Source organism: Haemorhous mexicanus, chromosome 1, assembly GCF_027477595.1.
Source record: "Haemorhous mexicanus isolate bHaeMex1 chromosome 1, bHaeMex1.pri, whole genome shotgun sequence".
Classification (NCBI taxonomy): Eukaryota; Metazoa; Chordata; class Aves; order Passeriformes; family Fringillidae; genus Haemorhous; species Haemorhous mexicanus.
Genome location: NC_082341.1, coordinates 20,162,362 through 20,187,688, shown reverse-complemented (window position 1 = coordinate 20,187,688; position 25,327 = coordinate 20,162,362). Strand labels below are relative to the sequence as shown.

General features: G+C 40.1%; 1 protein-coding gene across 4 annotated transcripts in view; it reads left to right on the top strand.

Moving 5' to 3' along the window:
• Positions 1 to 7,825: 7,825 nt before the first annotated feature.
• CACNB2 (calcium voltage-gated channel auxiliary subunit beta 2) overlaps positions 7,826 to 25,327 on the top strand; it is a 246,700-nt gene continuing 229,198 nt past the window's right edge. For 2 of the 4 annotated variants that reach the window (XM_059842063.1, XM_059842049.1), the window contains exons 1-2: positions 7,826 to 7,995; positions 18,511 to 18,603. In XM_059842063.1, the coding sequence (XP_059698046.1) occupies positions 7,897 to 7,995; positions 18,511 to 18,603 (192 nt within the window). In that variant the 5' untranslated portion in view covers positions 7,826 to 7,896. The remainder of the gene's footprint in view (positions 7,996 to 18,510; positions 18,604 to 25,327) is intronic. The other 2 variants (XM_059842073.1, XM_059842054.1) reach the window with 2 other exon arrangements.

Genomic DNA, 25,327 nt, shown 5'->3' with positions numbered 1-25,327 from the left:
GTTTCTTTCTTCTACATGATCTTCATGTAGATACTTTGGTGTCTACTCTGTTTCATTGCTAATTAACAAGAGACACGTGAAAGCCCGTATTATAACTTTAACCTTGTTTATTTAGAGGAAAAAAAAAAACAGGAAAAAAAACCCCAAAACACTCCAGCAAAAGTTCCTAGTAAAAGCCCTTTTAGCTTAATGCTAATGCTGAACAAACACTGAAAACAAACAGATGTTTCTTCCAGAAGGAACTACATGGCAAATGAAGTTGGAATTGCTGAGTGGGTGACCACATTTAGCTGGCCCTTTGCTGCTTTAGAACATTGCTGCTTCAGCAATGGCTACTGTTTAGAGAACTATTACACTGAACATAAAAGTGAGAATCAAAAATTAGTCTTGTTTTAAACTGATATATTGGATTTGAAACAGCAGGAATTCAGGAGCTGATTCCTAAATAATAGCTTGTCTACAAACAGCTAAAGTTTTGGTTCTGACTATCTCACTATGTTTACTGTCATTGTTTCCTTTATGCTGGGTGACATATAGAGCAAAACTAAATAAAACAGTTTGTTTTTTGTAAAAGCATGCAACAGAGATTTTTCTCCAAGAAGCAACCTCACAGTGACCCAACTTGAAGAGCTCAGAGACTCACACTGGTAAGAAATATTTATGACATTTTCCCTACTACTTATGCAAGCAGCCATTCACCTTTATGCTATTCTGTTGTTGAGAGACTTATCTTAATACAGAGTGTTTTCTTTTTTTCATATGTTTGATCTATTCTAAATGTTATGTGTCAGCCTGTAGAAATGAAATCATGGGGTTTTGCTATGTATTGAAGAGTAGATGAGCATTCAGAAGATATAAGCATATTAGCTACAGCAAATGTTGAATTACTGTTTATGAAGCGCTAGAAAAAAGCTTGCGTGAAGTAAGAATTATGTTAGTGTTTATAAGCCATACTGAAATATGTCCAATGCAGGAGAAATCATGTTTGGGATTCTGGCATCCAGTCAAAAACTAGTGTAGAGCACTTTGTAACTCATGAAGGGCTCTATGAAACTAATGAAGCTACATTCATGAATGATTTTGGGGACTCCTTTTGGTACCCTGATGTACAGATCATTCACAAATCTTGGAAAACTAGGGCTTAAGTAATAGCTGAAGAGGGATGGCTTTCTTTTTTGATGCATCTCTCTTCAGGTGGATGTGAAAACTGGCAGGTCTTCCTGAGTTTTGAATGAATAAACAGATGCACACTGATTATACCAGGAAAAAAAAAAAGAAAGGAAACAAAGCAACAGCATGAAATTTATTTGAATATTGTCCAAACAAAGGCTGTAAAATCTCATCTGGAATATATTTTGTTCTCAGGAAAAATCCTTTATGGCTAATTACCAAAGACTGTGATCTGCTTCTTTTCTTGAGGAGGAAATTTTTTAGGGCTTTGCTCATTATCACTTTTTGAAATGCATTTTTCTTCCTGTTGTGCTAGAATACGCTCCATGTATCTTTGCAGAATGAGGTCTCTGGCTAACAGGATGTTTCTTTAGTATTTGTTGCCATGGAGCTGCCTCTGAATTCACCTGGGCAGACTTGAGATGGCACACCAGAGCCAATGCAGTCTGCCACTAACACGTGTCTTCAGTGACCACAGAGTTTCACAGGTGCCATAAGGAAAAACAGTTCTGACCAGATTTCCTATTAAGGTATTGGTTTAAGTCATACTGAAGATTTTGGGATTTTATGGATGACTTGTGAGGTCACTGATGGCCTGAAATGCCCTCCTTGAAAGAGCAATGCTTCCTCCCTTTCTTTCTTTGCTGTCTTTTTCTGAAATAGGCATCCAAGCAACTAACCCAAGAGTGAACAGGGATGTGTTTCACCATGGCTTTCACCATGGCTTTCACCACGGCTCTCAGCAGCAGCTCCTGCACTCCCGACTGGAGTAGTGCAGAGTGGTTTGATTACTAAAGTCCTGGGTGGCACAGGCTTGGACACCAATACATTAGCTTATGCTTTTAATAGATATGTGATTTTTGAAGTTGATTCTTTCCTATTATTTTTATAAGTGTAATTCCATAATGAAAAAAAGAAAAAAAAAAAAAAAAGATATGTCTATTTCAAGCAATTCCTCCTACAAAATAGACCAGAGCAAATTTGAAGGGTAATTTATTTTCTTAGCATGCAATGATATAAGGAAGCCATACAGATTTGAGAAACATGTTTCAGGAAGTATTTGAGGGTGTATTTTATAATACATGGTTTCCAAATAATATAAAAGTTCTTGTTTACTTTCAAAATGTATAGTACATTTGACAGATACTTGCCACTGTTTTCTTCTTTGCACATGACAGGGATCAGAGGGATCAGAATGCTGCTTTAAGCTTTTGGCATTTTTTTCTAGAGTAGTCAGATGGAATGGCAATGTTACAACAGAAAATTATTATGTATATACTAACTTGGTTTTAGGTTTTTGAAGGACGCTTCAAGGATGGTTATCTCAATAAAATTTAGAGCAGCATGGAGTCAGAGAAGATGGTGGAGCCTTATAAATCATTTCATGTTTTAGGGGCCCAGAGGCTTCCCTTAAAAATTTTCTCTGGAAATACATAAGTTGGTTTTGATGACAATTAATTGACTGTGGCAATTATAGCACTTACATCACAAAATGAGAACTTCAGTTTTGGTAAAGATTGGGTGAAGTTTGAGTAAAAGAGGCATAGCAATATGTCAGAAAAAGGAGGAACAAACAAAAGCTTGAAGACTTGTCCTTCCTTGTGGTTTTTTTGTTGCATAAACTCAAAGTACTTACCAAAAATTACTTTTCTGAAATCAAATCAGCGTTATTCTGCAGTAATGTTCTCAAAACTAAGCCTTTGCAGTTTGATGTTTATAGCCAGGCTGCCTTAAGGGTTGGTGTGGTGCCAGGAAGGAATTTTTCAGCCCTGCTCCGAGTTGTGTATTCCGGCCGCCTCTCCTTCCCCTTTCACCCTGGCAGTTGCACTACTCAGTCTTCATGGTAGGATGGTTCAGAGATAAAACAGCAGATTTACCCCATGGAAAGGTAATTAATTTTCTGCTACATTTTACCTTTAGTTCTTGAGTGGAGTCCCTCACTCTCCAGGAGCCAAGCGGTGTGCCATGGAGGATCAGATTAGCACAGCCAAGGCAAGGAGGGAGGGAAATGACATCTGGCAAATGCTCACTTTTAAAGCTGACTAGATGGCAACATGGAGTGGTGCCATCATCGATCTGCACTTCAAATCTGTACATGTATAAATTGGCAAAGAATTTCAATACTCTCAGACGTATTAACTCTGCCAGCAGCCGTGGTAACGATGAGTTAACTGTCAACCACGTTGGCGGTTTTGCAACCCGCGCACTTACTAGAGGTTGTCACTGTCTTGTCTTACACAATTTATTCTGAATGAAGTTTTGCCTCAGTGCCACAAATAAAGGATTGTTGGGTTGAAAAAAAAAACACCAACAAACTACCCAAAAGCAGAGAAGCTCAAACTGAGCACAGGGCTCAAGGAAGGGTGGAGGAAAGGCCATCCTTAAGGAGCTGTGGAGAGTTTGGATGCTGTCCTTGGACACAGGCCACACACGATCTATTAAAATCTGTCTCTCATGTCAGTAACTCACATGGGCTGAGCATATTTGTGGGTGAGAATGCTATAAAGCCTTTTTGTGCTCTTGTGATTCAAGTATTTAATAAGAGAAAAATGATACTATAAATAGGAACACCATAGTTGGTAAGGACTGGGGATACAAAAGGAGATATGCAGTCTCAGTTATGACAGGAGAGCAAAGAAAAAGCAAAGAAAATATCAACTGAAACCAGCAACTGCTGCAGAAGTGCTTAATCAAACATGAACTTTGTATACAACCCATCGACAGCAAATTTGCTCCTGCAAAGTGAACAGCTTGCGAGCGGGAGCGTGCCTTTTTTGGTCACGTTTTGCAAAGGCCTGAAAATATGTGCTTAGTAGGTGTTGCGGCTTTTTCAAGTATTGTGAGCCTTTCTGTGCATTAAAAGCATTTTTGCTAGTGTTTATATATTGCTCCTATCTCCCATCATGTGGAAGCCTTCCTCCTTCCAATCCTGTCTTCCCCAGAACACATTGTAACGGTATCAATCAAGGCTTTCTTAGGTGCATGGCACCTATATCCAAGAATAAAGCATAATAACCAGGAGCTGAGTTCATTAAATCCAGCCAGGTGGTGTTGTGCTCTGATACAGACTGATAACGGATTCAAAAGTGAGCCTGTCTGGAGTGGTTTTGTTCAGACTTGTGTGAAAGATAAAGTACTAAAATAAGAGGAACCCCTCTAATTTGCACTTGTGACAGGCAGCTTCCACTTTATCACTGAAAAAAGATGAACTATGTCTGTTTTGAGATATTAAAGCCAGGTAATCAAGTGAATTTGTTTTTTTTTTTTTTTTTTTCCACAATATTGAATTTCTGGCTACAATTCATTTTAGGCAGGAGGTGGCACAGACTAATAGATGGCCAGCATTTCTTTTTAACTGAAAGTCCTAAAGAAATGCTCTGTATCAGGGCTTTAAACGTATGCTCAGTTAGAAGCATTTTATATAGTTTCATAAGAATAATTGTAAGCTCACTGGTCTGTATTTGTGCAAGTTTTTAATGAAGTCCCTTGGGTGTAAGTTATTAGATTTTACCTTCAATTGCACAAATATCAGCAAACCCTCTTTGGCCTATTTTTTGCCCATTTAGGTGATAGTTAAAGGCTAAACCAAACATGTACTTGCCATACATGGGTACAAAGGTCAGGACATGGTGCTGATGCCACATTCTTATACTGGTGGTAAAGAACAATTAAATATGCAAAGTAATACAGCCCTTCTTGCTTTAAAAGAACATCTAAACTCTCATGCAAAAACTCAGCTATTTTTGGCACCCAAATCAGGTTATCTTGTTTGTCAGCCTAAGCTTTTGGGATTGTTTTTTTAAAGAAAAAAAAAAAAGCCCTATGAACAAAACAGCTTGTGTTTTCTTCTGGTTTTCTAACATTTACATGTTTATAAAAAAAAACAAATAAGCATGCACAACACCTCTTCGTTGCAGATAAAAGTGTAAATAAATGCAGCAGTGTGGTTTTCTGCTGAGAAGGGGTTAGGCATACCAGGTTGCTTTTCCCCTTGAGAAAGAGCAAGCAATTTAGAATCTCTGCACATTGTTTTTACACATTGACCCTTCTCCTGAGCAGAGGTGGCCAAAAACAGCATGCAGAGGGATGACTGCATGCATATGTGTTCAGCTGAAGGATTTTCACTGCACATTTCAAGGTTAGAGAACTTGGATTAACTGCTAAACAAAAGGGGTGAAACAGAATAAAATACAATTATTTTTCTATGCTAATTTTCCAGCCAGTCATTACATCAAGGCAATGAATGATAATTGCTGCTAAAGAACACTTATGTAGAATATTTTTCCTCAGAAAAAAAAAAAAAAAATTTACTAAAAATTCAGATGTTATTTGTGTGTGTGTTGGGGGGGGAACCTTCTTTCCTGAGTCTTTGCTTTCTACAGACCCTATAAGGGTGTACATAAACAAGCAAAATAATTACCATTATATTTTTATACTGGAAAGAAAAAAAAAAAAGACAAATTAATCATAAAAGACACAACTGAGCACACAAAAAATGAACTTCAATTGACATATTCAAGCTCTAATTTATAAGAGAGTAGAAATAGTCTTTCAATCTAGATTCACAATTTATGGTTTTAGAAATTGTAATGTTTCAAAAACAATCACTACTACTCTTACAGAAGGATGGTATACTTGAAAAAATGCTCCTATTTATACATTCTTTACAAAGTGAAAATCCAGAAGGCAATGTGAAGGGCCACTGTTACATGATGAAGTGACTTCCACTCCCTTCTCTGTGTGAGAGAGAACAGGCAATCCCTGGCAGATGCCTGAAAATCTACCAAGTAGATGCACTGAGTCATGGGGGATCATCAAGCACCTGTCCTAGAGAGTGCCTCGAAACAGAAGGATAAATTGCTCCAAAGCCATAAAGGTGTTAGAAATTCAAAGACAACATCTTTCCATGACAATATGCCACTCAGCAATCATTAACATAAATACTGTGTTTAGGTTTTTCCATAAATTCCTTAATAATGATAATGGTCACAAAAAGTAATTCAATTTAAACAATCTAATTTGTAAGTCTCAAAGAAATAACTACTTCAAAGCCTCACTAGATGGTGAAGTATGCATTTTTCACATCAAATATCTAAAAAGAAAATATCTTTTTGGTTATAACTACCTGAAGAACATCTGGAAGCAGTCTAGGCTCCAGCATCATTGTGGTTTCAAGATTGTTGAACATGTCTATTGAGTTACTTGAAAGAAAGTTAAGCAATAAACTCCACACTTTTCACTTTAAATGAAGGTTGTATTTTGTCATGGACAACATGTTAAAATTCTAGAAAATTATTTTGAAATGCTGTCTTCAAAAATAAATATGAAATTTTTTTGACAAGTGAAAGTTCTTCAAACCTCAGAGCTCTTCCTCTTGCAGAGAAAGCTAATTCCTTCACAAAAAAAAAAAAAAAAAAAGGGCAGTTCCTGTAAGATTCTCACTATTCATATAAGAAAATCCATAGGGATAAGCTAATTCAGAAAGGAACCTTATTAGCTATTATGAAAAATGAAATAAATCAACCATGCAATCTGGACAAAGCTTGAAAGTACTTCTTGAAATTGATCTAGCTTTTGTGCTGGCTTTGGTTTGCTGGCTGCTTTTCCTGAAAGTGACTTTCATTACTTTTAGTAATGGTTGTGATTTTAAGTGTGTGACATTAGGCCAGTCGGTTTCTAGACTGAGTTTTCACTGCTTCTAATCAGCTGATAAGAGATTTCACAAACCACCACAAAGTGATTCTTAAAACATAAGTTTCCCTCATGCTGCATGGGGCACAGCTAGGTCCCATCCAGTGAAAGAAAGGTATCAGCCATTGTGGGCTTCTCAGGATCAGAGAGTTTGGTCTCTGTCAGGACCAGAATGATCTGTCATTCACAAGAAATGAAAGATCATCTCAGGGGTGGAGGGTGATTTTGCCGGATCAGGTTTCAAACAGGTGTTTCAAACGCCTCCTGTGGCGGTACCTGATAGCACGATTGAGATTGTGCAGACATAGGTTAAATAAAATTCGACAGTGGGCTTCATCTTACTCATCCCTTGTTGATATGTGTACAGGAACCTCCAAGTACAGGCAAAAACCCTATCACCACGAGAGACCTGTGGAACTTTCTCTGTCGAAGCGCCGGTTTGCTCACTAAAACAGCAGCTCTTAGCCGGGGCGCGCTGAGGCAGGCGATGCCGTGCGGCCAGGGTCGAGACACCCGGCAGGGCTGAAGGGAAAAGCAGGGCCTGACCGCACCCCGGCCCCCCGGCCCACAGCCCCAACTTTGCTGCTCGTCGCTCGGCCGCGTTCGGGCTGGGCCGGATGGCGCTGGGCGGGGATGCCGATGCTGGTGCCGATGCTGGTGCCGGTGCCGATGCTGGTGCCGGTGCCGGTGCCGCCCCCGCCCGGCGCTGCCGAGGGAGACGCTCGCTGTCACTTTCCCTCTTCCCCACGCACCGCCCCCTGCCCTCCCCCGCGCCCGCCGCCGGCGCTGCCCCGTCCCCGGCGCCGAGCGCTCCCCGCCGGCAGCAGGCAGGGCAGGGCGGAGCAGGGCAGAGCGGAGCGGAGCCGGGCTGGGTAGGGCAGGGCCCCCGCCCGCTCCACGGCATGGCCGGGCGCTGAGCGGCGCCCGCCGCCCCGGCTCGGCTCGGCTCGGCTCGGCTCGGCTTGGCTCGGCTCGGCTCGGCTCGGTTCTGTCCCGCCGAGAGGCTCGGCGCCCAGCCACCCGCTCTCCTCGCCAATGGTCCAGAGCGACATGTCCAAATCGCCTCCCAGCCCGGCGCAGGAGGTGCAGATGGAGCTGCTGGACAACCCCCTGCCCGCGGCGGCGGCAGCGCAGGTACCGCGGGCTCGGCCGGCGCTGGGGCTGGGGCTGCGGCGGGGCGGGGGCGCGGGGCAGGGCGGCGGGGCCGCCGGAGCTGCCCGTCCTTCAACTTTGGTCACCGCCGTCAGAAAAGTTTGACAGCTCCCCTAAGACGCCCGAAATCCCCTGTCTTCGCCCCCAGCCTCAGATGCCGTTTAATTAACATACATGGGATGCTCTGTGCCATAGAAGCTTCGTAAGTCAAAAGAACCTTGCCATTATTTGGAGGATGAATATGTAAGGATACGTTGCTGCTAAGCTGATCTTCCGCACATGTATTACTCGCAGGGTACGGCTATTTTTCCCTGTTCCAGTAACCTGTTGTATCTTACCTGATGCTTCCCCCGCACGGCTGAAACCTCCCTCGTCTGTTCCACGGGCTGGTGACAGTCTGTAGGTGAGGGAAGGCAATTCACACCCGTTGTTCGGCAGGAATTTTGGGGAGGCTGAGGGTGTTGAACATGCTGCAGATTTAAGCTGCTCGATTTTCATGCAGAAGGTGGTTGTATAGTCGTCTCAGAAATTTTAAGAACTCACCCGTGTTCGGGTGGATGGGTGATGAGAAGGAGGCTGGGTAAGGCATACTTAGAAAAGACTTCATATTTTGAAAGGTTGTTTCTGTTTAATGTATGAATGTTGCTTAATATCTTCAAGTTTGCAATAGTTGGCTGCAAAGACTTCAGAGTGCTGTTTTTGAACCCAGTAAAAGGGTGGTAAAATCTGATTGTGTGCATTTCACATTACAAACATGCATGATCTTGTTAGGACAGAGGTTTTTTCCTTTTGGGGCACAGTTTTTACTGCTGCTGCCAAAGCTATCTCTGATGCTTTGCTTGAGAAGGTGGACCAGCTCCATCCCAGAAGTGCTTGACTGACAGAGAAAAATGCTGTCATTTTGTCAACAGTCTTGGTGATTGATCTTTACTTACTCAGGCCCGGTGACAGCAGAGCAAAATCCAAGCACTGAAGCAGAGACTAGATTACACTAAAAAAGAGAAAGTGTCTCTTTGGATGTCAGTAGCCTCCAAGCACAGAACAGACATTTCAGTAGGGCCATATGCTTTGCCAGCTTCTCCAGAAACAGTGGCAATGGAGCTAATTTCTGACCTACAAATCCCCCCCTTTTTACATCTTTTCAGCCCTAAGCACAGATTCAGCAACAGTCAAATCATATGGTGCCTCTCTGCTGTGGACAAATGTCAAATACCGATCATAAAACTGATTTCTCAACTCTCCTTTTTACTAGGGTTAAAGAGCCTCTGTTTAGAGAGGAAGAATAGTTTGCTAACACCCACGTTATTTATGTTTCAGGTAATGCATTTATATTCTGTTTTATAAAACAGGTTTCTGAACATTCACAGCCAAAAAGATTCCCTTTTTAAGTCAGTGATAATGCACCTTTTTGGTTCATTATGGGATGTTTTCCAGTTTTTGGAATCAAAGTCATTAGGCAGAACAGGAATCATCTTCTCAATATGTACTAGTTTTAGTCATACATAAACCTTTTGTAGAGAGGAAATAAGGTTATGGAAACAAAAGAGCCCTTTGTCTGAATTATACTGCAGGTTAATTCCTTAGCAAGCGCTTCATTTAGAGACAATTATTTTGTTTTGAATTTTTGTTCCATGAACATTTAAAACCCCCCAATACTGTAAAACCTTGCTGCTTTAGAACACACTCACAGTGAGAAGGAGAGGCTTAATGAGGACATGGGAATCATCAGGTAGATTGCCTACAGGTACTTCAGTTATTTGCACCACTATCTTTTTCTCCAAGGTAGTTGAATATCAATCCTAGAAACATTTCTGCCAAATAATCTGTCAGGAAAAAAACCCAAAAAACAAATGTGAGCTTATGACGTGATGTCACTCCTTAAAGTGTTCACTCTGAAGTGCTTCTTCTGGGAATTATCATTTAAGGAAATATTACTGAAGAGCCTTTGTAGAGTCATACCAAGTCACAACAATTCTCTTATCCAAGAATTTTACTTTTGCAAAGCTGAGATTTCTTTTAACTTATCTTAACATCATGGTCAATATTTTGGATTGTGTCTGCCCATCCATTTTGGCCAGACTTGTCATCATGGGGCAGAGGAGGGAAATGTAGTTAACGCTCTAGAAATAGTTCACTTAAAAGGCAGTTAAATATGCGAAATATTCCTAGATAACATCTGTGTAAAATCTATTTCTTATTTTCATAATGCATTTTCCTAACAAGATCTGCAAACAAAAAAAAAAATCTCTTTGAGTGTTGATCATGACAGTTATACTGTACTTTTCCAGGGAAGTTCTTTGCAAGTGGGACAAGATATTGGTGTTTTTTTCTGTATTACCTAAAATTCTGTGGCTTTTAGGTCCATATGACTGTAAAAATATAGTTCTAGTTATAGTTCAATGTGCTCTTAGTCTCAGATGGATCTTGGTTTTAGATGGAGTTGCAGTAGAGTTTTGGATGTCCAGTTTTATCCAGACAAATCTGCATTCTGACAGTTACACTGTGACTTATTCACAATGTCCAGGTGTATGTCAGTGCAAAGTGGTGGTTTTAGGTGTGGCCCTTTTGAAATTAAATCAGCATTAGGTTTTCTGAAAGAAAAGAAGCAAACTGTTTAAATGTATCAGTGTTTGGTGATCAGTTTTTTGGTGTATTTTTTTTTTAAATCAACCCCAGTCTTCTCTTTACTTCTTTATTTAAAGAACCCCCTTTTTTTAGGCATCTGAATAAGTAGAATATTCATTTTAATAATTTAAATTAACTGAGGTACTATTATGATTTGTTTATAATATAACATAGCACATTAATGCCTTTCATGGTAACTCTTACACTCTCTTCTTTTTTCCCCTTGCTCCCATGTAATTTTCTTATGATCATTCTTCAAAGTCTCTCAGTCCTCAAAAATCATTAGATTCAATTTCTGTTGTTGTTTTCTCATCACAAAGCTTCCTGTGCTGTGCATTAGGGAGTCATAGCAAATCAGATGAGTAAATTACACAAAGACATTTCAAAGAAAACATAATGAAACCTTCTATGAAGCAACTACAGACTACCTTGTGGAGGGATGAATCTTACACTGGATGAATTCTTCCCTATTCCTCATTATTATTTTCCTCCTGTTCTTTTTTTGCCTGCTTATGCATCATCTGTCAGTGCACGTCCTAACAACCTGACACATTTTATGTGAAAACAATTCTCTTCTCGATTGTTTTCTTCAGCTCTTTCACCTGCATTTAGATTTCTTCCACTACATGGTACTGCTGAATGCTTCTGCCTTCCAAGTCTAAAGGTTTCATCATCCCTGGAGTGCTTGGCTTGTTTTTCAGGTTGCATTGCAGAAGGTAAACTGAATACATGAGTCCAGGGGACAGGCTTGTTCAGTTTTCCTTCTGTATCAACTTTGATTGATGTTAAGGTGAATTTTAGAGTGATGTGCATATGGTGACTCCAGAAAATCAGCTTAGTTACAGCCCTTACACTGGCTGTTGTCCTTTCTGAATCTCCAGCAACCTTCTCAGTTGTATAGCACCGTCCCTTCACTGCCTGTCTTGTGGTAATGAGGAATGGAACAATATCCAGAGATTTATTCTCAGCAGATTAATCACACTGCCCTCTGCTGCTTTCAGCTCAGTTGATTTATCTCAGTTCATACCGTGTTTACCTGTTCTTCAAACAAACATTTTGCAGCTGTGTATTTCCCAGTACTGACTTGCCAGAATACTTTGTAAGCCATAAACAAACCAAATTTATATCCCTTTGCTTACTTAAATAATAACAATACCCATTCGTTATAGAGGTGTGGAAGGTTGTACTCTCTTCTGGCAGCATCCCTAGAAGGCAGATCCAATGTGGCAGCAATTCAGTGGAGGATATACAAACAAAGGAAGAAGAGATAAAATCCAATTCCATTTCTTGGACTTCCTCATGGCCCTCAGCAAGAGGTAGTGTTTTCTGTCCTGAAGTGGCAATCTCCTTTCAGTGTTGCATTCCTTACTGACAAAAATAAATTTTAATAGTCCTTCACTGCAGAAAGCCCTTCAGGTTTCAGCTATTACTTTTCTGATAATTCTCTGCTCTTTGGGGTTTTTGCATTATGCTGTACTCAAGCAATAAAAGGTGATTTTGCATGCTCGTGTCTTCCAGAGATATTTTCCATGTGGGTATTACACATTATCAGCATAAATGGGATGTAATAGGTTTTCTTTACATTATCCTAGAGTGCAAATTCACTCTGAAACAGTTCAGCAGTTTCAGTTCTAACTTATTCTCTTCTAGAGGCAATCTCTGGTTTTGTCTTGTTTTGCCTCTACGGCTGAAAAGTTCCTGTGCTATTACAAGGCTGGCTTCTCTGGAGTCTCAGTTACTTTTCTTCTGCTGTTTTTACTCAGGTCTTTACTGTGCTACGATAGAAGAGTTTAAAATTCAAGGAACTAAAATTGTCTTCCCCACCCTCCAAGGGGTTGCCTTGGTCTCTGTCCTCAGGGTAGCAAACCCTTAGCAGGGGGAAACTGTCTCGTAGCTGGCTGTTGGTCCCTGCAGGCATCCTTCTGTCACAGAGTCAGGTCTCTTTCTGTTTGCTTGTGCAAGTGAAATACAGAAACCCGTGGAGAGCAGGTGGGGAGGTACAGGCACGTGGCCTACAGCTGTAGTTGCCAGTTTTAAAAGGCTGCAGGAGGCCCAGTGGGGTTTGGGCATGAGCACCTTCTGCTGCTGTGTGCTCCTGTTTTGCTGAGGTGGGAGCTGACATCTTCATCGCTGTTTTACAAGTAGATGTGCAGCAGGTTTGCACTGAGGTGGGTTTCCAGGCCCCTGGGGACGAGGAGAGCCAGCCAAGTTCCCAGCTTCTTGTCTGGCAGGTGGAGACTGCCAGATGACCTGGTCTGAGGCCAGGGTGAGAGCACTGGGAGATGGCTCACAAGTGTAGGAACTGGCAAGAATGAGGCTGTTTCTACATGCAGCGTTGGCAAGGCTTTATCACAGGCCAGCAGAAAAGAGCATCTAAGATTTAACCATTACAGATTGCTCAGAAGAAATTAGTTTTCTTTTAATGGCGAAAAAGAAGCATCTGTCAAATACTTGTTTATGTATTATATTTGCAAGTTTTGAGAAGGGAATTATTTGTGGAGGTTTGGGGCTTTTGTTTGTTTGTTTGATTGTATGGATTTTTGTTTTGGTGTAGGTGTAAGATTTTATAAAATGACTGTGAAATGAACTTTGCAGACTATCCCTGTAGCTTGCATGTACTTGATAACTGTATTGGAGATCCTCAATTTGATAGGATTCCTGAAGGGAAGTCCTGTCTTTCCTGAGTTTTGTCCCTTTGCAAGAGTTGTTTGTTTGGAGAAATCCAGGTTTGGAGACCTAACCTGGGGATTCTTTTCTGCTGTGGGGACGTGAGTCTGTGCTCCTCAGGCTGAGGGTATGTCACAGAGCAGGGTGCCTGTCACAGGGCTGTGCTGCTGTTGACCACAGAAGGTGACTCAAAGCCCTGCTCCTGCGGTGGAGGCAAGCCAGGATATCTTGCTGTACCCTACCTTGCCCTCTTGCCCTCATTCCTGTCATGGATGGGAGCTGTGGATTAGTGGGGAGCTCATCACCAAGGTCTATGGACATCTTCCAGCCCTTGGCTGTGTGGTCAGGAAGCTGACCTCTACTCCTTTATGAGATTAGTATGGTTTGTGGTGACGAAATCTGAAATATTAATGTCTTTTTCTGTTGGGTGACACTGTGGGGGTTGCAGCTATGCAGCTGATGCTGGAAGGTTTCATTTCTGAGTGGTGGTAAGCCTGGCTAGTGGCCAGAAAGGGCCCAGGGGTTCTGACCTACAGGAGGATTTGTTTCCTTGTTGTAAGGAATTGCTTAAAGAGGCAGTGGCTGTTCTTTTAAGGAAAGGATGGAGCTGGGTGCGTGTGTTCTGCACTGTCCTGACATGCTGTGTATGGAACATGTGCATCTTTAAATATTTTTTTGAGCTTTTGCATGGGAAGGAAAAATACTTGGTGCATATTTGCATTTCTGACCTTCTAGCAATTCCCTAATCCTTCAGTAGGGTCACTTGTTACCTTTTTAGGTGTTCTTTTGATTTTTGTTGTTGGTCCCTTGTTCATCTGAGATGATGTAAGATTCAGTGTAGCTCTGAAATTTTGTTTTCTTCTTTTTTTTTCTCCAATTTATTTCTTCCATCTTTTTTTAAGGATCTGACTTGGTGTCAGTGACTCTACTGCCTAAATAATCTGAACTCTTCCTTCATGAGACCAGTTTTTAAGGGTTTACCTCTGCCACCTGCCATCAGTCTCTATGATAAATAGATAAGGTTCAGACTCATCCTTTGTATAGTCCTCCCCACTGCTTTGCTATGAAATCCCATTAGAGTGGTTACTGGTGAAGGGCATTTTAAGACTCCCACTGAAGACCAGTTCCCTGGTTGTAGAGAGCTGGTAATTTTAAATGTTTTCTATTTCCTCTTCCAGATGATAGTATTTTGCCTACAGGCATAAACGATGCCTTCTGCTTGTCATGTGCGTTACAGGATTAAATGTTATGTGTTTTACATATTTTATGTCTTGAGACAGAACCTCATTAAAATTAAAGGGTTTCACTGAGCAGCATTGATCTCATCTATTTACAATACCAAGTATTTGTACATAAAACTGTTAATTATCAGGAAACTGCAGTGTATGCCTTTAATACTTCATATGACTCCCATATTTCATTTCCCATATTTCAACCCTTGGTGACATGGGTTGAAAACCAGTTGCACAATCAGAGTTTCTAATCAGAGTTGGAAAGCAGAGTCTTTCTTTGCTTTGTTAAGTCTTGGTTGATGAGATGGTTTTTGCAAAACTGCTTAGGTTTGATTTTGGTTTTTTTGATAAGGTTCCACATTGTTTTTAGGGTATTTTATGAAGCTTTAGAACATAAATGTGTGTGTTTTATTTCTCTTTGAAAACTCAGCCAATTTTAAAGGAATTTCACACCTCTGACTAATAAATGAAGCTACACTTTTGAACTTGTAAACACATGTATCCATAACTTTATGTTTGAGCAAGATGCTCTGCTAAAACCCAGTAAGAATGTTATTGTCAGCAAAGTTTTTTTATGAACAGGCTTGTTCACAGGGCTGGAGTCAGCTGTAAGCTGATCAGATGGGACAGATCAGGAGTGCCAGCCCTGCCCTGCTGGCTTTAGAGGCTGCCACCATTGGGCACTGCATTCTGGGCTGCTGAGGTGTTTGGTCTGCAGTGGTTGTTCTGTTAGGTACAGCTGCCACACAGGTTAGGAATGACTGCCCCGTGGTGCTGCTTTTACTGGCCTCATATCGTGATTCAGCCCTTTATTTTTAGCTGCCTAATTGCAGCCAAATGCTGCACAGAACACAGATAAGGGAATGTATTTTAACATGAAAATCAAAGTAATGTATTGGGAAAAAAATATTATCTTTTTTTTCCCCCTGAGATTTGAAAGCAACTGAGATCATTAAGTTTTTTTTTTAAATTTATTTATTTAAAAAGGCCTTTTTCCTCACATTAAGAGCTTTTGGGAAAAAATACACATGAAGAAGCAAAACATAATGATCATAACAGGATGAGTATTCAAGCTTCTCCACATGGCAGAGATAACTAATAATTTTTAATAATATATAAGACTGTTTTGATAATGGAAGGCTAATATCATCTTCAGAAGAAAGTTTCAGGCATTTCTTATTATGGGAATAAGCTTGAAAAGTGTGGAAAACAAATGTAGACCTCAGTAAGCATCCTTTAAAATAATGAAAAGAGTCATCAAATCCCAGTTTTCCCACATACAAAAGTTAGCCTCCATTCTTCTGTCTGAAAACTACTCTGTGCAAAAAAAGCAGGTCTAAAACTGACTCTGACTACAATCTGCAGCCACAGCCTGCCATCCTGTCCACAGGTTTTTTGTGTTTAAAGTTAGTATGTAGCCCATGCTTCTGAAGAGTTTTCACTTGCAGAACAGTAGGACAAAAATATGCATGTTGCTGTGCACAAAAAACCCTCCTCAAATTGAAAAATCAAGGTGAGTTTAGTCTGAGTTGCATTTGCTGTGATGTTGCCAGAAATAAATGCTTTTAGTCATTGCTGCACAGATATAAGGCAGGCTTTTCTATCTGTGCTTTTAACATATTGTTTTTCTGCTCTTATTTGTTTTATCTTCATCACTTTAGACTCAGTCCCTCTTTTGCCTCTCACAATTTTTTTGTGTTAGCAAACTGAGCACTATGATACTTTAAATAGATATTGTAGAAACTGGAGACAAATGCAAAATGCGTGACTGTGAGAGAGAATATGTGTACAAGTTTTTAATTATCTCCTTGGGAATTACACAATACTGAACTGTACACTACTAATGAAATTGCCTAGATAGTGTGGTCTTCATGTAGATGCTTTATATTTTTGAGCTCCTTTGTGAATGTTAGAAATTATATATTTTTTCATAAGTGTATTTCTATATTCGTCCACAAAAATTGTAGGAAAGGAATTCAGAATATTTGTGTGTAACCCTAGGCAATTAACTGAATGGGAACCATTCAGAACAGGTAAATTTTGATTTAAAGATGTTGGTATATTTGAAGAATACTGCTGTCAGAGATATTTTTTGTGTATTTTTAGGTACTTTGATATTATATTAGCTGGAATATTATATTAATTGTGTTATACTAGATGGAAAAAGATGGTACTGGTAGAACTGTCTATTGTACCTGGAAATATTTTTAATAATTTGCTTGTAACAGTGGTTCCAATCTACTTATTACTCTTATTGATGTAGGAAGACCTCTTCATTACCAGCAAGTTCTTCAGTTATAAAAGATTGCTTTTAGAAATGCAACCATGTAAAACTATTCCTGATTGAAATTTAATTTTATATTTTGAGACCTGCTGGGTTACAGTCCTAGACTCATCAGAAAGTCCTATTTTCATCCCCATAATCTTCAATATGCTGATTTTTGTATAGTTCTGCCCTAACCAGCATGTATAGAATCAATTTGGGTGCCTTTCAGAAATTTCTTACATGGCTGTTTTGCAGTTTTGGAAAAATCTTATGAGCTTGGCAAAATTATTTCTGTGTGAGTGCAAACTGTGATTCTTTCCCATGAGTCTGTTTTTGGGGGGATACAGCATTGCTTTTTTTGTAGGTCACTGTTAGGTTAGTGAGATAACAGATTCTGTTTTTGCTGAGTGTCTGGCTGACAGAACCACTGTTCCTTGAGTCCTCCTTTCGAAAAGATTGGTGCATTAGATTTCATCTAATGTGCTCCAAACTCACCCAGAATCAACACAGTTACAGTTTGAGATTGTTCTCTTGCATCTGGTGGAGGCAAGTTACCTGGATTTGTCAAATGATCTGAAGTTAGTGGTGGCTATCTGTAGTCCTCCTCAGAAAGTCTTAGACTGCAAAATATTTAATCACACTTACCATATGTGTTACTGCTGAGAACAGCACTCACGGTTTGAAGACACGATATTAAAAATCTGCCAGTGTGAGATTTTAAGTGTTCAGCCTGCACTGGAGCCCTCTCTTCCCTACCATGAGAACCAGTGAGCTCAGCCCCAAAGCTCTGAAGATTGCACAGCCCAGAGGTGGTGTCATGGCAGAGTTTACAGTCTACACAGTTTGTACTCACACAGAAATAAGTGCTTGCAAATAACATAGCTTTGAACTATTTCCGTTTTTCCCCCTTGTAATTTAATGTAAAAATATTTATTGATGACCCATGTTTAATGCACAAAACAAATAACTTTTTGTGAATACATGGATGCATTTGCTTTGTTTCTAAACCATGATTTTCTGTTTCTAAACCATAATTTTAAAGTTTTGTTTCAGCCAACCATAGCTTTCTCCTCATGTCTCTTTAAACTCCTAGTAGATAAAAGTAGATAAAAGATGCCTTGCTTTTTACTAGCATATTTCCCCTTTCCCAGTTACACATATAGTCCTTTTTTATTGTTATACTGCTTTTACTTTCTTGAACTTACTGTAAAAAAAATATTATTGTAAAATCTCCCATCAGCTGTAAGACTGTATCAACAAGTTGTTTTTCACTTCTTGCTGTTTAATGTTCCCTCAGCTGACTTGGCTCATAGCTGTGATGTACTGGAGACTGCTCCAGTACCTCCTTTCCTGCCTTGTTTATTTAAACTAGCTGCACAACAAACTGTACTTTTTAATCACTGTGACTTAGGTAAATAATGCTACATCTATGTGAGTCTATAAATATGTTTCTGAAACCAAATGTGAAAAAAACCCCAACAACAGCAAAACATTTAGGGCTCAGTTGACCAAGCCTTGTGAGCAGTTGCACATACATCCCATCAGTTACTTACTGAATATGTGCTTACTGATTGACACAAAGCTGATAATCTGAATCCCTGATAGCCTAGGAGACCCTGGAAGCTTTCTGTGCAGCACAAACTAATGCTGTAATGCTGTTTCCCTAATCTGTGGTTTTTTTTTTTTTTCTTTTTTTTTTTTAAACAGTCTTACGGTAAAGGGGCAAGAAGAAAAAACCGATTCAAAGGATCAGATGGGAGTACATCTTCTGACACTACCTCCAACAGCTTTGTACGCCAGGTATGGGTTTTCAGCTTCTGCAAGAGTGGATGGCTTGCTGGTGTAAATGTTCAAAATGTAATTTTTAATTTATTTTTTGCAAGTTGTCAACTCATACTGATGCTGTAGTCTGAGAAATAGCAGAAGTCTCTTCTGGCACAATGAAAAATATTTGGTTGCTATTGTTTTGATCTTGGCATAAAAATTCTTTTTCATTTCTCATTCCTTTCCATGTATAGTAGTTACCCTTATTTTTGTTACTCTAATGCTATCAGGTGATTAAAGCTGGAAGAGGAGGCAGAGTCTGATGGAAGTGCCTAGAGTGGCAACATTTGGAAGAAAGAATCAAAACCCTACCAATCCTCAGGGTTTTCCTGCTTAAAATAGTGCTGCATGAGGCAGTGTTAACCTAGATGCTTTCCTCCCACATCCCAGTGTTATTTTAAGGCATGGGTTGGAGGGGAAATCCTTGGCAGCATTTGTCCCCATTGCACTGATGCTGGAAGGAGCCTGTGGAAGATGGGGCAGTGGTGTAGGCTTCCCTGTCCCGGTGTCTATGTGTCTGCTTCAAAGGGAGAGATCCTGGAGCCCTCTGGGGATCCCAGACCAGTGTGGGTGCTTGCAGGAGAGCTCGTTCTGACCAGCAGAGGGTGGCTGGAAATGTATCCAGAGCCCAGGGTGGCTCTGGTGCTACTGAGACTGCTTCTGAGGAGGGAGGATGTGTGTCAATGGACATGTGGTTGACAGCTAGGAGAGCAGAAATGGTACCCAGAGCACCAAAGGGGCTGAGCCTGTGCAGGCTGAAACACAGCTCTTCATGCCCAGCTGATTCAAACCGTGGTATCTTCAATGCACACTTTGCCATCTCTTTCAGAGAGGTTCTGGAATTTGAGAACTTTCATAGCAGAGTTTTGGGGGCTTTTTTACCATAAGCAGGCACCACAGCTCCTTCTCTACTGGCTTGTTCTGCATGTTCCTTCATCCCAAATTATTTAATGACTCCATTGATGTTGCATTGATTGTATGAGTACACATCTCCTGTTTACAAAATCCTTTGACTTTGTCCTGCTGTGATTGTATTGCTAGGTTTTGTGGTAGGCTGTGGATTTGATAAAGTCAGGCCCTTATTACATTTCAGTATCTGCTGGGCATAGACATGAAATATTAATTGATCATGGGAGTTTTCAGTGGCAGTATATGATATCAAGATGGAAACCCTGGATCAAGTAAATTACTTGTTTGGGACATTTTGTCCTGTCTTAAAATACTGTGAGTGTAAGTAGTGTTTGAGAGTAGGATCTCCCAGTTCCAGGGAATCTTTGTAAGGAATTCTGTGTTGCTGTTTTCCTTAGCTCCTTGTGGATGTTCAATTCAGCCTGGAACATTTTTAGCAGAGTATGAGTGTTTGTTTTACACCAGCTGGCACATACTTCTTTGCCTTTCTTGTTTACCTAAAGGAAATCTGAAGTTGGTCTCAAGTATCTCCTGTTGCTCCTCTTGTCATGGTGAGGAGCAGTGCAAAGAGGACCCACAGGGAGGGGGATCATCAAACCAAGTAGTGATGTTGAGGTGGGCTCCTGTAGTCATTGCAGATCCGATTGTCTCTACAGAGTGTGAGGCATGGTTTATCAAATCTCCAGAACTACCATAGGAAGCAGGTTTGGTGAGCTGTAGACTAAGTGTGTCTGTATCTTTCTGAGGGCTTTAAAGGGATTGTGATTTCAAGTGTAGATTTTTACAGAAGAGATTTATGTATTTCCCTGAAATAAAATTTAGTAATTACTTGAGTGATGTAATACAAATGATTGAAAGGTGAATAGGCTTCTTTGAAAAAATCAGAGCTTTCACAGATTGCTGAAGCAAAACTCTGCTCTGAAATGGTATTGTCACTGAAGATAACGAAGGGATTTTAATGGATAAATTAATTAACAAAAAATAAATTTATAAATAATTATTGAATAAACGTTACATGAAATTGTCCAGAGTAAGTTTTAATAAAATCCCCACAAAACATTCCTACCAAGTAATGTTCAGGCAGAGCTGTTCCTGTTGTAGCAGATGTATGAGAGAAATAAATGCCTCTCCACGGTTGCTGCTGAGACGTTTATGTCAGAGCTTGGATTCCATCTTCAGCAGGCTTTCCTGCTCTGATCCTTCTCCTGGGACAGCTTGATTTCTCTTGCACTAAGGAAGAGTTGCCACCAACATGACAAGGGTGCCCAGTGTTCCAGATATTAAACAGAATGGGGGCAGAGTTTTCTGCTGGCTCAGCTGTGCCCTTCCCAGAAACTCTCTTGCTATACATATTGTTTATCTCCGGGTATCTTGCAATATATTTTACATGGTATAAATGAACGTAATTGTTTTGCAATAGCCATTTATTTGTAGGAAAAAATAAAAATCCATTAATTTTGTCTTTTTCCGAGATGGAAGAAAATTGCAGAAAAGCAGGGCAGACAAATTAATTTAAACTCTATAAAGTCAATGATGTACCATTAATGTCCTGTTATTTTATTTTAGTGCTGTATTAAAACCAAGAAATATATTCTTGCTTAAAAATGAATTTGTGGAGTTGTTTAATGGGGGTTTTGATCTAGACATAGGACACACACAAGCTGTTTGTTTCAGCAATGCTTATGATGCCTATAGCTGCCTTTTGTTTCTCCAACCTCCTTTCTCTCCCTTGGTTTCTGTTTCCTTTTCCATTTATTTCTCAACTTCTCCTGCAACTCTTATGTGCATCTCTACAAGTACTTCCCTCTGCACTGAAGAAGGAATCCTGGGATTGTCCTGAACATTTATCACCAGGATCTGTCTGCATTCCTCATAAGGAAGAGAGAATGTTTGCAAGGTGCTTTTGTGTGATATTTAGCTGGCCTATCCCTGGGCTGGGGGAGCTGTGAGAGGTGTGCAGGTTTTTGTCATAAGCATCGATGGAAAGTGACAGTTCCTAACACAGAAGTAAATTGTGGTTGGATAAAAGAAGACAAATACATCTAGTCCTAAGGAAATGTTATGCACGTGGAAAGCAATTGAAGTATTTGGCAAGAGCAGGGATATAGGATTCAGTCTTTTGAATCCACAGAGCTGCTGGGCATTTAAGTTAAAGCTTCTGCAGGAGGGAGGGACCTCATGTTTATTGCCAACATTGATAAACTTTATTGTCTGGGTTTTGGTATTTCCCTAAGGACATATGCCCCTCTTGTTCCAATATATATACACAGCAACTTTCCTGCTATGCATACCACATGCTACAGTAATAAAAATAATGCCAACTTTGTACTCTCTCCTTCAAATGAAACTAAGTAACATTCAAATTGCTTGAAAACTCCTGCTTTTGTATAAGAAGAATGAAATGTGGTCTGCACAGCCCTGTGTGCAATGATCTTTTCCATTTAAATCTGTTTTATGGAGTGCTGAAATAGAGCAGAGCAATCTATCCAGTATTGTTTCTGATGTGTATAAAAGAAGACTTAAACTGCAGCAAGAGCATCTGTATATAATATACAAATTAAACCCCCATTATTTTCAGTCCAGTTAGAGCTCCTTTGTGCTGTGAATTTTATGTATTGATATAGATTTTTATTATAATTTTTTATTGTGACTCTGTAATATGTATGAGACTTTAGTAGAATGTTTGGATCATGTTCTATTTGTTTGTTACAAAAAAAAATGTTTGTTTAGTTTTGTCTCCAGCATGTTATTGATGATATTTGAGCTTAAAAAAATAACAACAATTTGGCCTTCTTTTTATTTGCTAGCTTGTCTTTTCAATAGCAGGAGAGAGAAATTTTTTCTCTCTGTTTTCTTGTGAAGTTGTATTGGCAATTAAGCTGTGTATCTGGAAAGCAGAAGCATCATTGCACAGCAATCAGCTCCTAACTGAATGTAATAATGTCTTTAGGGAACCAAAGGACATTGTGTTATATAGTTTTCATCATCTTTTTTGAGCTTTGGAGTGATAAGCAGCTTGTTCTTAGGGTTAGTTATGAAAGACTGAATTGGATTTGAGCTCTAGTTGTTGCCATTTTGACTGATGCTTGGTAATGATTTTGTTCCCAAGGGTTTCTTCAAAATACAGATCAGACAACATGTTTTGCACACGACACTATGGCACTTCCCAGGAACATTATTTTAAGCAAATTTCATGTTCTGGTAGCATTACATATTTTGTAGTTGTGCTTCTGGACCCGTCTTTGTCAAGGTTTTATTTTGAATCGTAATGATTAATCAGAGAGGCAGGCCAAGTTGTTGGGATTTTTATGTATTGCAAAGGCAGATTAGATTGTGAAATAGGCTGTTGTCTATGGACTGGCTTACAGAAATATTTAAGGTTTTACAAATCTGTTTTTTTTTCCCTTTAAATATTGGCTTGATGCCTGTTGTACTGTGTTCACTCAAAAACACAGCTATAAATAATTATGTAGAGAATTCATTATTCTTCTGCTTTCCTCTAAGGACTTTTGCCTAGCTGTGTAATTACCTATTGAATTTTATGAATGGTAAAACTAAGATTTGCTCTAAAAACCAATTTGAAAATATTGACTTAGTTTTGCTCATAAACATGCCTCTTAATCTTGATTTCACCAGAGAACTGGGCTGTGTCAGAAATATATTCCTCTTGTTTTAATTGCCTTTTTTTTTCAGATGTAGAGCTTAGCTTTCATTTTTAATTTTTTTCCCCTTTTCATGAGGGGAAGAGCTTATGTATTCAGCTCATAGATGCAGCCTGCCAGTGAGGCTCTGCATTTACAGGCTGAGCCACAAAGAACTGGTGTAGAGTGGGCAAAGATATTCGCTTAGGTCTTCATGCCCAGTACTAACAATCTTAGGCTGAAAACCTGCCTGTATTTAACCTGCTAGGACTATTCCTGCTTCTTGAAGACTATATGTGAACAAGATTGTGGCTAGCCAGAAGATATAAATAAATAATAACAAATAGGGCTCATTTGCCTATCAATGTATTCCTACATCCTTTGTGGGCTTCAAATTATGAGACATGTTTTGCTTGTAGGGAGAAAAAGGAGCTTTTCAGACTTGCAATTATCTTTTACCCATTAAAAAAAATGAAGTATGTGAGGCACTTTTAGAAGTTTTGTGAAAATACTGATTGTAATACATGAAAATATATACCTGCTGCTCAGCTCAATTTTCTCATCTCTTACTTCTGATGCAAATGTCTGGAGTTGTTCTTTCAGATTTTTTCTGGTCTTTTTCTGTAGATTTCACTGAAAGCCACATCAGTAATGCCTGTGGCCTGTGCTTGCTATTGTGGTTGCATTGAAGCCTTACACCAAGTAATAAATTCTAGAAAGTCTGCTTATTTCAAACACATTAAAACTGTTATTTCATGGGGAATTGATATGATTGTGGTGCCCTGTGTTTTTCACCATATATTGTAAGTTATTAAAAGAAATGCATTGCGCTTGGATAAAGCCAACTTACAGCGAGGTTGGCGTGAGGAATATGATGTGTGTACTGCTCTGTTCTTCTGGTGATAGTGGGAGCTACCAAACTTCCCTCTGAAGGCCAGTGTGTGACTTCAAGTCCTGGGCAGGCAGTGTAGCTTCAGGGTGACCTGCTGTTTGTACTGAGCAATGTGAATCAGCTCTTAGTCAAATCCACTGAGACTGCCTGTGTTGTGATACTGCTCCAGGAGTAGTACTGGCATGGGAAAGCAGCTGGTTTTTATGTACTTCTTGTTGTATGAAGTATACCAAGTTCACAGCAGGGTGAGGAACTTAGAGCAGTGCAGGTATTCATAAGAATATGTCAGTTCAGCTGTTGATGTAGAGTTTCATTTATGGCTCATAAGTGAATGAGTAAATTGTTCTCAGTTCCTCAGTTGTGTTAAAAAGCAGTTGGATGGGGAGTGGGGGAGGACAGCTTTTAGAAGAGGCCTGGGTTGGGAGCGTGGGGCGGAGGGCTGGAGGAAGGGAGGGGGGAAAAAGGGGCTTTCCCTTCTGATGGCACTTGTGGAGCTGCAGACATGGGGGGAAAAAAAATCACATTAGGCTCATTGAGCTATAGATTTCCTCGGCTGTAAGTAGGAGTTTGAAAAGTCTCCTTTTTTGGCCTGGAGAGAATAGAACAGATGCCCCTATAAAGCATGGGATTTTGGCAGGCATGACTGGAGGGGAGATGGCTGAGAAAAAGCTGTCAGAAAGGAAGTTCATTTGTGGACTTCAGTTCTTTCATGGGCCCTTTTTTGCCTCGAATGGTTTCTAAGAATAGAAGTCAAAATGTTGCCATGTGTTTAAAAAAAAACCCCACGCCCTCTACCCAAAACAAACAGGCAAAACATCTTAATGCTCTTCTGACATGTCCGTTTATGCTTCTTGCAGCAGGGAAAGGGAAAATAATGGGGGGGGGAACAACTAAATGTAATTCTTTATAAAAACAGAAGGGTAGGAGCTCTCTAGATAGCCTTGGATGGGTGTACATGTTTGATGTTACTCTGGATGCAGCTGAAGTCAACACATCCTTTTCCAAGGAGCAGTGGAAATTTTGAAGGTGGGGCTCATACCTGATGTCTGCTGAGATGATTGCCAGCATTGCTTTGGAGCTTGCTAAGATGATGGGTGGGTGTTGAGAGGTGTCTGGGAGGTCAGACGTGGCCTGCTGAGAGAGAACAAGGGAGATGCAGGTTCTGGAGGGGGGTGGGTGGCATCCCTGGGTGGGGGGGGCAGCTGCTGAACCTCTGTGGGCATTGCCATTGCTGTTGGCTGTGTGCTTGTCTGGTTCT